Source organism: Calliopsis andreniformis, chromosome 5, assembly GCF_051401765.1.
Source record: "Calliopsis andreniformis isolate RMS-2024a chromosome 5, iyCalAndr_principal, whole genome shotgun sequence".
In the NCBI taxonomy this organism is placed as follows: Eukaryota; Metazoa; Arthropoda; class Insecta; order Hymenoptera; family Andrenidae; genus Calliopsis; species Calliopsis andreniformis.
In genome coordinates this window covers 9,865,558-9,878,470 of record NC_135066.1, presented here as the reverse complement: position 1 = coordinate 9,878,470, position 12,913 = coordinate 9,865,558, and the positions used below count along the sequence as shown (strand labels likewise).

The 12,913-nt window shown below is 37.9% G+C and overlaps 1 protein-coding gene across 1 annotated transcript in view; it reads left to right on the top strand.

The window, feature by feature from the left end:
* Positions 1-12,913, top strand: part of LOC143179941 (extracellular serine/threonine protein CG31145) — a 67,138-nt gene that overhangs the window by 40,795 nt on the left and 13,430 nt on the right. Inside the window, exons 2-3 of the mRNA XM_076379394.1 lie at positions 2,816-2,940; positions 7,944-8,019. Of these exons, the coding sequence (XP_076235509.1) occupies positions 2,816-2,940; positions 7,944-8,019 (201 nt within the window). The remainder of the gene's footprint in view (positions 1-2,815; positions 2,941-7,943; positions 8,020-12,913) is intronic.

The following is a 12,913-nucleotide window of genomic DNA, read 5'->3' as shown; positions in this document are numbered from 1 at the left end:
ATTTAATACACTAGCTGGATATTATTGGAAACAAATGTCAAATGTCAACCAGACCTGAAAGACGAAGAGGAGTACGTGACGAATTTGAATTTTGTTTCTCCAGTATGTGTGTCTGTGGTTGTTAGACGGAATGATCTATGTCACATGCTTCTGTTTTCGATATATCGACGTTTAAAGTCTTTTTTTGAATCCTTATTTTTACTTTCTTTTCTATTTTTTGAAAATATAATTTCTATATTCATCTCAATTGGGGCTTTAACTCAAATTTTCTGAAAATGTGACATAAGTCGTTTTGCCTTACACCCACAGATATAACTTCTTATATTCCAGCTGGTATGTTTACCAATTGTCCCATTTTACGCCAGTCATACCACGGCAAATTGTGACGAATCTGCAGTTTAATTACCATACCCCCTCGTCCTTTGCCCATTATGAACCAACGGTAGCCTTTAACAGTATTTCCAGCCGAGCAAAGGTTAGTTCGCAAGAGAATAAGCAATCGTTAATGAAAAACAGGAAACAAAGGAGGGAGACGTCTGCATGTTTACGGCGTAACGTTATTCATTTTTTAAGGCAAGTTACGCGGAAGGACGGGAGGACATTTTTACCACTGTGCCATTTCTGGCTGAAAAATCTGCCGCGGAATTATATCGCGACGCGACGAGCTTCATTCCCGCGGTAATTTCTGTGGTAAATTAATCGCGACACAGACATTCTTTTTTGCCCCAGTTGGTATAGCATACGATGGGCGGAGAATTTTCGTGAGCTGGATGACCGTGGAGTTCGCGCAAGTCGGTCGAGTGGCAGAGCAGAAAACAGGCGGCAACAAAACCAACGTTCCGAGAAGACAAAAATTGGGAAACTTCCTGGAAATTTTAGTCTCCCTCCAGTGGCCTGGAAAGTCATCGGAGAATAGTCTCTCTTTTTCTTGAAGTTAATAATTACCTGTGTTCGTTCGATCGAACTGGGCTTTGTTTCGTTTTCTTCGAATCTCTGCTGGAAAGTATAGCAGAATCTCTCTGCGATAGCTGTTAAAATATCAAGGTGGGGTCGTTGAGGAACAGCAATTGTTCTCTAATACGAGCAATTTTCAATTTTCAATTTTCAAATTCCTCAGTCTTCAGATTTTTGAGTATATTTATAATATTATAATAATAGTTTTCTAAGTCTTCTTGAACTTGCAATTTTTCAATTTTCTGCTTTCAATTTTCTCTTCAAACTTAAGCTTCCAAAGTTTTAAAATGGAAATCTTCAATTTTTTAAGTGCTTTAATCTCGAATTTTTAAATTACATTACAATGATTCGTGGACTGCGGTACATGATTTTGTCATTCTTGCAAATATTTTATTTACAGTAGAAAAGAAGTATTTAGCAACGCGTAGCAATCAAGTACAAGGTGCTTAATCACTTTATAATTGCTACAAGTTCCCAAAATCTTCCACTACTTTCTTAACTTAAATTTATCTTTTCTTTCTTCCTGTGGCACACGTGTGCATTTTCTTAGTCTCGCTAGAAAATAAATCAGAAGAGAGTTCAAGCTCTCGATCGGCAATTCTCACAAACGACAACGAAAAAAGAATCCTCCACGAACAATTTTCCAACCCTGACTTCACAAAAGTCCGAGAAAAGTTACCACGCGTCGTACCGAAAGCACTTTGCCACCCCACGCTTCATCCCTTCAATTTGCATGCGCCCACCACGTGGCCACCAAGTGGAATCGAAAGGGGAAGTTGGGGCAGGAGAGAAAATGGGAGGAGGCTTGTTTCACGGTGGGTGGTCCAGAAATCCACCACTTCAGCAGAAAATCTTCACCTTTTTGCCATGAGGAAGCAAGCAAGATGGGTTTAGACACCCCATGCGACTTACATACTAACCACTCGACGACATCACATTAAACCTCACTGAGCTATCTTATGGTACGTTTAAGACAAGTCAGCGAATGCTCGTACTTCTCCTACCTTCATTAAAATTCAATTACTAGGAATGAATAAAATCGACAACTCAATGAAGTAATGCTCGTGTCACTTGGATTTTGTTCAAATTGGGGACGAACGAGCATTGAAAATTGAAAATAGTCAATAGTCTTCAAACATTTCAGTGTTTGAAGACTTTGGATTTGGTAAACAGGAAGCATGAATATTCAATATTATATGTTTGTTTCTTGAAATTATGATGATGGATTTTGTTTTCAATTTGTGACAGTTTTTCGCGCAAGCCTGCAATGTTAATATCTCGGAGACATGGGCAAACTATCACTGATAATACTACTAGCAGCGTGGAAACTGCTTTAAAATCATTCCATAAAAGGAAATAATAATCGTTTAACAAAAATAAGTAAAATAAATGAAAGTAATAAAATTGACAGAAAGAGTTTGTAAAATAGGAGATACAAAAGCACAATTTTCAGCATATTTCAACATCAACAAGGAAATCTACAGTTTTTGTAAACGCGTGTCACGCATACTTGACTTTGCAAAAGCTAACCATAGATAAGCTCAGAACCACCCCGTAACGGTGTTCACGTAGCACCATGGAAAATACCCCCTTCTCTGACATAGGATAGCCTATCAGACGACAGGAGGAAACCCTTGGACCCGTCGTGAAACGAGGGGTCAGAGTCGTGGACGGCATCCCATGCATTTTAAAAGGTGCCAGAAATTACGTTTCCTGGATCGTTGCGCGTGCCACGAAGGCATTCAAGGCTCACAGAGTCGTGCCTACGAATTCGATAATTCAGATCAACAATTTCTTTTGCTGTAATCATATCTTCGTTCGACACGTGTTAATTCGTTTTGTCTTCGTTTTTCTGTTGCAGGAAAAACAGTTCGGTCTTCGAGAGGTTCCATTTACAAATCTCTAGAACGGAACTGTACCCAGCCAACTCGAAGTATGTGGACCAATTGTTGCACGATATGGCAACCAAACCTATTGTTCATGTCGGTAAGTGTCTTTTTCTTCCTCAAAAATTAAAATCACGAGGTTTCGCGGAGTGAAATTTAGGACTTGATAAAAGGTCCAGTCCTGGTGGAGGTTTAGATTATTCTTCTGAAGTATTTCAGTTTTCTGGAATTTTCGTTTGTTCGATAAGATTAGGTGGTTTTATATGTATAATTTTAAATTCAAAACGAGATGTCAAGTAATAGAATTTTCGAACAGTTCTTAGTGTTCCTTTAAAAACCTCAAATTCGGAAAATTATGAAATTCTAAGATTTGAAGATTTCAGTACATTTATTATATTCAAAAAATTTTCAATTTGAGTATTGGTATATCTGATTGGACACCTTTGAATATTAGCTCCAACACATTTTCAAGTGAAATTTTGGACAAGTTATCCGACATTTCACTTTACAGTTATTTTATTTTCAAATAATAGATATAAAATGAAAAAAATCTCTTACTATTGTTCTTGTCATAAAAACAAAGTTTACATTATAAACTTACAAACTAGTATCTAACATAAAAATGAACAATTAAGTATCAAGATAAATCTAGAATTCCAATAAAAATCTCTGTGCTGACAATTTCCTTTATCCTGAGCTCCGAATAGCGGTTCAGAGTCACAGTAGAAGCGGACACCACTAGTCAGACCTCCCACCGCGGCGTCATGCATAACAATCAAAATTCTCAGTCACTTCCAATTGAACTTCTTCTATCCTCACATATTACACGATCGACCGTGCTGTAATATAAATTTCCAAGCGACATTGCACGTAAATCGTGTCTGGAATTTTTCCTATGGCGAAGGAATGAATGGCGAGCCGGGCTACCAGTTCTTGGACCGTTATTAAATTTTACGTGGCTCAAAAGAAGAAGTTGACTTCTTCGAGAGATTTTCTCCTGCCCCAATGAACAATTCAACGCATCAGGAATTCATGAAAGTCTGACGAAATTAATTTGCTACGGAAGAAAACTTAGTCACAATCAAAAGAAGTCAATAGAAAATGTGGAGGAAAGTTGTCATCACTTGGGAAACAATTATATTACAAAAGAAATGTGTATGCATAAATGTGCTTGATCGTAGTTACATTTTTGGGTCCCTCTGTGAAACTATTGGCTAGCAGGCAAATGATTCTGTTCAAGAAATTGAAATCCAGAAATTGGTGAAATCGAAATATTTAAGAAATTGAAAAAATTTTGAGAAGAATTGAAAACACAAATTTTGAGAATATCAAAGTTCAAATATTTGAAAATCAAACCTAATGGTATTTCAGTATAAAAAATAGAGCTTGATTAAAACACAAGAATTGAAAGAAATAAGAAATGATTTAATATCATATGACTCATGTGTGCAATCGTCATATCGCATATGTATTTCCAGAAGTGACATAGCTCAAGAAAATATGTTTTTGAGGGAAGCAAAGAATGATTTATAATTTCAGGAGAAAATTATTTATTAAATACATAATATTAATATAAAGAGTAGTTTTACACAATGAAAATAATATTACTTGAATAATTAGTATATAAAAAATACAGTTACGTGTAGTTGAATTAAATGATTTGAGTAACATTTGAAGAGTTCTTTGAATAAAATTCTATAATTTCGATCTTTAACTAGTCAAATTTTCGTAATGAATAGAGATACATTTACCGAACTGATTAATAGCTGTAATTCAAAAATCACATTTCTTGACTTGTGTCATTTTTGAAGTACACGTGCATTATCATAGATCTTCAATGGAGCACTAGCACTAAGCTTTCCCTTTTGTTTCTAATATCCATGCACATAGACTCGAAACATTGTGAACGCGACCAATGAATCGGCCATAGAAGAGGAATTAGGCGTGCTGGCATAAAATTGATCTGGCAACGGCGTCGTGATTATCTCTTCTCCCGGCAGAATTAATTTCTCTCTGAGCCATGAAGCCAGTCAATAAACTGGTGTTATTGTGACCGTGGCTTTGTGCTTAGTAATTGCCACGACGCGGTTCATTGACTAACAAAGCCGCGATCGTCCAATCTGGAAGGGGGAAAAAGGGAAACAGACAACCGCTTGCGAACCGTGACGTTTTAAAATTAGACCTGGCACGACGTTGCACGCGCAATTTCCGGCTCGATCGTCTCTTAGCCGACTCACCTGCTTGATTATTTATATGCTTTTATGCGCTTGCCTTTTCTGAGCGAATGTCGACCCGAGGTTTTGGGTTTGACTTTCGGCTTCCCTGTCTGGGAAACTAAGAATCCATTTCATTCACATAGTATTATAAATTTAATTTAAATGAAAGGGTCTTACAAGAGAACTTTACGAAGTATATACTGGGTTTTTTTATACGTTTTTTGTTAGATCTAGAAGAGAAGAAATAAAACATTTTCACCTTTGTAGGAAGGACCTTTGCCTCGTTTTCGAGAAATTAATTATTGAAAATGTCTATCTTACGCAACGCTTATCCAGTAGAACAAGACGTCGCTGGTCTGGCATTCACAATCGACCCTGGAATAAACATAGGAACATCATTGAATTCCTTCGATCAGCAGGCATGTTAGGAATTTCGTAAAATAGTCAAGCGAGCGCAATTTCTCTCCTGTCTAGTGGGACGACTTGTTAAACAAATCGCGAGGTAACCGTGGAGACGGGTAGCTGGTGAACGAAGTTAAATCAGCACCAAGGAGTCTCGTGGTGACGGGGATGCAATTATTAGGCAGTATCGAGCTGCCGTAGGAAATTAGATCGTCGATCAAAAGGGAGGATGGGACAAAGACGGTTTCCCGAACGTCTCGGTAACAAAGGAGGTCGATCCAAGTTGCTAAACAATAATCAAATTGCGCGAAGAGGCTGTTGCCGTTCGAGACGATGGAAGCTGATTTCCACACGTAATCACGATCCACAGGATTGTATGTGCAATCGACCAGAAATCTCCCTGACGAAACTTCCATTTGCTCGATTGATCCAGGTGGAAATTTAATCTAAGGTTCAGTTTAAAAAAAAGAAAATTTCTTGCTTTAATAAAGCCCACGTGTGTCGTTTAGAGGCATGGGAATAAGAGGACGGTGTAGTTTATGCAAGATGGACAACACGATTTGATTACTTTAATTACTTCTGTTGCATAAAATTAAATAGTTTGCGTTTATGTGATAATTATTTTGTCTTATTGTTAGACATGCTACAGTCCAGCTTAAAATTCTCATACAAAATGATTCAAAAATGTGGGTTCCATATATTTTTTACTTTATTCAAGATTTTTTGTTATTCTATAACCACGTATTTTATCTTTTATTCAATAGCAGAGTTTTTTCTCTTTATCTGCACTGAAAAAAGCTGCTAGAAACTTTGATACTCAAGCTGTTTTAACTTCCCTAGCGAGAAAATACGCTTCAGCTCCCTGGGTAAAAAATACTAATGGCAATTGTTGATTGAGTGGTACTTGATGTCCATGGAACATCTCAAGATATTTGATAAAGTTTTCTTTCCATCTAGTTCCTTAATATTTTTCTAACTTCTCTTTCTTTTAAAATTTGGTGACTCTTGAACTTCGTACTATAATCCAGAGTGAAAATTCTTTTAATCACTTTTGGAAACTGATAGATACCTTCTTACAGAATTCCTATGCTATCTAATTTTGTGAAAAAGTTAATGACTACACTTTTATGCACAGTAATAAAAGAATTTAAAAAATGTATTGAAAATTAACAAAAGAATGAATTTTGTGTTTTTAGAATATAAATAAAAAAATATTGCTTACGTGTTAAAAGCAGTTTTCTGTTAAATTCCCCTTTTTTAATACAAATTAGATATTTCAACTTTGAAAACGACATTTGGAGCCACAGTGCAACGCTCCAGTGTCACTTCTAATTGAGAGCTGACTCAGTTATTAATACTAATTTGCTTTTTGGCGGCCATCTCGTTTTTAGTTGTTAATATTTAGTAATTCTACGATCTCGTCCAGAGAAACCCGCGGCTCTGTCAATCGAGGAAAGAATAAATTGTTCGTCGTTAACGAGTGCAAGTGCAGGTTCAAGTAGTTCGAGTCAATAATACCGACGACACGAAGGGGGGCCGACGATTAATTATCCAGTATGATAAATTGACTGCGGGTTACCCGTTCGACTGGTACTTGAATCGGGCATATATCATTTATGGAATCGACACAGTAGTTGACGAACAATCGATATCTCTTTGTGTATCCGAATCAAAATTTTTTCACGCTGACTTGCATGAACCCGCGCGGTATTTTGTTGCAGTGTACTTGCATTATGTTACAGAGTGGATGAAGCAAGGGAGACTAATGAACACAGTTTATTTGAGATACAGATTTCTTTCGACTATAGCCCTGTAAAAAATAAGTTTATACAGGTATAATATATTTTTCGTAACTGTAAACTGTTCAAAAGCTTTCGCTACTACTTGTATAATACTCATTCTGTTCTGCGTTTCCAACTATTCTAAAGCAAAATCAGGACACTGTTTATCTAACCAATTCGATCGCTTAACAGTGATCCAGTAATTTAAATTCTGATCACAAATTGCAACTGAAATATTCAATATTCTCGTATTAAACAGAGATTATTTTAATCTCACATACGTTGTTGAGAATAAACGTGAAACTGGAACTAATAATCATTTTCGGCAGCGGTCTCAATATTTTTGCATTCATAATAGGAATAAAAGTACCGATAATAAAAAAAAATATTAAACCGATTTTCCAAATTCCGTTCAAATAGCGGAGAGGCTATTCGAAACAAGCGTTCGAAATCGTTCAATGGTAAAACGTATTTTTCTAATTATTGCTTGATATCTGCTTACCAAGGGGATGCAATTAAACGCGACTTAACCGTATCAAGACCAATTGAATCGAAAATGCCAATTATTCGATTCTCGTTAGACCGAGAAAATCGAGCCGAAGAAGTTCCGAGTTCGAGACGATTCGGTCGATTGGATAATCGAGCTCCTTTCTACCATATCTGCAGGATAAATAATCGTGTTTTTCTCAACTTTTTTTTTTCAGTTCAGAAAGAGGGTGGTACGCAGTTGAAGCTCGAAATAAATTACTCGGACATGCAGGCGCTCTTCAAACCCATGAGGTGAGTATAATTAAAGATAATGGAGGAAAAATAATTTCTCACTGAGCAGATGATAGTGTCAGTGAGAAATGTCTGTGGTTGACAGTAGAACCAGATAAGTCGTATTTTTATTCTCAAGATATTGCCATCTGAAATTCTCGTTCTTTGGGGAAGAAGCTAAGATATAAACGAAGTCAACAGCAATATTAAGCATTTTTAATATAACTCAATGATATCGTATACGCGACGAATCCCGTCGCTATTATCTGTATTTTAATTAAATGTATCTGGGTCGATTAATCAAAGGAGCTGAAAGTTTCTTGAAAGCTGGCACGCTTATCTCTGACAAACGCGTGTGAATTATAACCAGGCATCCAGAGAACCGAATGCACTGCTTAGTATTACGACTGAAGGTGCAAAACTTGGAGGATGAAGATAAAAGGAGAAACTTTCGTGCTTTGGGACGACGGGGGGTTTACCTTAGATTATTTCGACAGTAATCGAATCCGCGGGACTCGTTTCGGTGCCGCGATAAAATCAAGCTACCGCGTTTAATTCGGCGGAATTGAACGCGTCAATGTTAGTTCGGAGGATTAACAATTTATTTGATTGCTGAACTTGTGCTTACACTTCTACGAACGAATTATACCGTTCAACTGCTGAATTTGAGTTCTTTGAAACTTAACAAGTATGTTTCTGCTGTCTTTGCTCTAACTAAGTGAAAACTAATGGATTTCTTTCTTACTTCAAAGAACATCATTTCGAATTATCCTTTAACGTTAGATGCAGTTTCGGAGAGGAACAGAATTTTATACATTTTTATTTCATTTTTATTGGAAGGAGGGGTAATTCCCTAATTTCTTTATATGCTGTGTTATATACGTATAGAATTATAATATATAATACTGAATTCTAATTGATGCAATAGTAAACACAACTGGAAGCAACACACGTGAAAATCTGAAATCAATACAGTAATTTTTATAATTAATTGAACCGTGAAATTGATAAAAGCAAGACTCGAAAGTCTACACAGAATATTGTTCTTGTTTCGTTACTTTTACCGTTATTATGCTTCATATAGTTGAATTCATTCTGAAATACAAAATGAAATTCTACCCTCCATTCAAAAACAGTGGTTCTTTTGTAACGACGCAACCGTTATTATTATTTCACGAACTGTTACCACAAAAACGAATTATTACAAAGAAATATTCCTACTTGGAAATGAAGTTCGCAAGAAATCAGTTAATGGTAATTTTAATCTACGTGCAAAATAGTAGCTGTTAATAGACTAGACATCGCTGTAAAAGAAACATAAAGATCGTATCTCTTACTTCCATCGTTATTAAACACAGAGAAACACTGTTAGCTTCATCTTTGTGAAAACTACTATTCGTTCTGTTTTTATCTTCTTAATATTTATCGAAAGTCTTGATACCCTAACGCGATTAGAAACGATTCGGTGCAAATTGCGTGGGTGAAAGTCGAGCTTCTTAGTCTCTGGCACGAGAATGGTGCAGGCTGCTGCATCCGTGCAAAGATAGGGGAAGAAACTTTCGTATCTTCGACTCGCAGCCAACGTGAAATTACTTCGGCAGTTTGTCCGTGACACGTGGTCCCTCGACACGAAATCCCACGAGACGCGTGGACTCGCCTGTCGTAGATTCGCCACGATAAGAACGGCAAATTAACCCTGAAACATCTGCCCTGCTAACTTTCTGTTGAACTAAAGGGAAAAACCACTCGTTCAGATTATTACAGCGAGAAAGGGATGGCAGTTCGGAAACCTTCTTCCGTGAGAAATTCGATGGAGAAACTTTGACTGACAGTGTTCTTAATGAGCACAGTGTCATGAAATAGTGTTGAACATACTTGAGAATATTTCTTCAACCCTGAAATGCATCAGTTTTGAAATATAGCTTGAAATTATTTTATATTGTCGTAAGATATGATATTTTTTTAATTGTATAATTACAATCAGTTTGGTGTTACCAAGATATATCACGATCAACTAGAGTTATGTTAAGTAATATAAAATTTGGATAAGAAATTAAGCAGTCATCTTTAGCATAGTCATCTTTGGTAACCAAAGGATTAAAAATTCTAAGTATAAATGAGATATTTAAAAAAGTATAGAAAAATTATTAAGTACACTATGATAATATTTTTGTTTCTTAGAACATTAAGATAATTAACTATTTTGAGTATTTTGAGACAAAACTGTCTACTGAATCTTTTGCAGTCAATTATACATTCAATTAATTCTATAAAATTGTATGTCTTCACCTGAATCCACGATTTTCTCTGCAAAATATTGTTCCACGGCTATTTAATTCAACGAATCCGTGCACCGCGGGGCAAAAAAAGGATGGCACGTTCAGAAAGCCACGATCGCCACCCTCAATAGCCCCGTCAGTCTTCACGAAAGCGTTTCTAGGTCTCAAACAATAGGAGGATGTGACGTATCGCGCTTTCTAGACAGGGAAAGAGAGAGAAAAAGAGAGCGTGGGCAATGATAATTGAGCAGAAGAGGCAAGGACAGTTCGAGTGGCTCTCTCACGGCACGAGGCACTTGGGCCGCCACTTATGTAATTGTGCTCGTAATCCCATCCACCTTAACTTCGTCAGCTTGGCCGCAAGAAAAACCGCAGACCTGCACACGATGGAAGAAACATCTTTTCGGCAGAAAAAACGAGGGAAAGCTCGGAGATAATTTCGCAATTCTGCCAACAGACTAATACCTACTTTTTCAATTTGCCATGCCTTTTGTCTCTAAAGCCCACTCTGATTATAATTTTCAAAGATTTTTTCTATTGTCTGTGATTATTGTACTTTAAGCTTTAATCTTCCCGAATTTACTCCGTTAGTTGACCCTTGAGATTTTCATTTTAAACAGACTTTCAAGAACTTTCTTGATCTCTCTCTCTTTTTTTTTGTGCTCTTTGGGTTTAATTTCCTCGCGAATTTTTGTCAGATTTTCCCAGTTACCTCATTATTCTGCATTACTTAACCTCAGTACTCTTGCAGTATATTAACATTTCATCTACAGAGCGCGTCATTTTGGCCCATTTCGAATTTTATGAGGAAAATTACGTAAACCATTTACATTCTTTTCTGGCACTTATGCTGACTTCTATCCATTCAACAAGACAAATATACTGAAATTCATTTTCTTGAAAACCTAATATTAAAATTCTCTGTGTGGAACACCTATCTCTACAGACATACGTCAATCTGACACAATAGTAAAATAAGCATCGATACTAGTAGATTAGCTTCACTCACTAAAGCATTACTGCAACAATAAATCCAAACATAACGAAAGAGTTAATTCTTCAAGAAAGCAACCGTCAAAAGTAAAACAAACAATGTGTCAAGCAGCGATACTTTGAGAACCCGATAACTCCCATCTAATAGAAGAGACCCAGCAGCGCTGTTTCTGTTCTACGTACTTCAGCTCTAATTAGATAACCAAGAACATGAATTCTCTTCCAGATGATCCAATCCTCATACACTCTCGCCAAGATTCACCACCTCTCACAATCGCAAATATTCAAAGCCTCGTCCCAGCCCAGGCCGAAACTGAAAAAGGACCATTCCTCGAAACTTCTCTTCGCCTGTAAATTCCCATCGAGCCAGGATCTACGCGTTCCAGCGGAATCGCCCCCCGAGCGTCCCGATCGTTCCGAACGAGTTACCGTGGGGTAATAGCGCGGAACAGGAGGCGCGGGTGGGGGCGAAAGAAAGGAATAAAGTGGAGAAAACGTAATATCCAGAAGTGGAGAGGAAACTCGAGGCGGCGGACTAGCGAGAGGGGGGGTTGGGTCGAACAGACGCTTATTGCGTCTCTTTTTGTCTCTGCCGCGCCTTCGGACTCCTCTCGGCGCACATATTTGGCCCTTTAAACTTCCGGTCGGCCGAAGATTCCGCGATAAGTGGCCCAGGCTGGCTTAAACTCTGGTAATAAGTTCGGCAATAAGTTCCACGGAAAGTTTCCGGCCTCGGTCAGCCCCGCGACCGAGAGAGAAATTTTCGGGGCAGAATTGCGAGCGTCCCAGACGCCACCAATCCCGCAATAAGCTCTCGTTACACGTTAAGGAGGACACCTCTTTCTCTCGTACCGAAATGAACGAGCCCTAGCCTCCTTCCTCCGTGGCCCCGCCCCCCGTTTCCCCGCTGCCCTGCTAAGATTCATTGAATGGACAATTTCTCGCGACGGTCCGCTCTCGGGAAATTATTTCTTTCTCGAGCGTCTTATTGCACCGCGCGTGAAGGCTCTTTGATTGCGAGCAACGTGCTCCACTGTTCTTCTGCGGATGCACTTTTTTAGACCGCGTTGATTTTCGACCATTCGAGGGAGTTGTTCTCGGTGACTTCCTCGACTCGACTTGGCGCTTTGATTGTTACGCTACTCGCATACAGGCGAAGCCAACGACCAAATTTCAGACGTAGGAATTACGGGTTCGATACAGTAATGATTTCTAAGAGATAAAGGGAAGTGGCTCGAATTTTTCGAGTTGCAGAAATGAGCATGGCTCGTAATGAGATAAAGTACAGAAGTAAACGTAATTTGACCAGACGAAAGTTTCGTAAAGGAAACTTCAGTTTTCTATAGTTGGACCTGCGCCTTCCCGTTTTTCTGAATTCACAGTGATGATTTATTAAAAACAGAGTTTCCTTCGTTGTACACCCTCGTCTCGTTCAGAAGTTCGTCGTTATTAAATTTCCCGCGAAACTTTCCTATTTGAATTCTTTACACTCGATTATTAAAAACAGTTTCCACCTTTCCCCCGGGAACGATATTCTCTACGAAGAAATTTCGATAATTTCATTCTTGAAATATTTTTTGAATTCACTCGCTGAACGAAACAGAAAATTACGAAAGATGTATTCCGTTTGATTACAAACATTC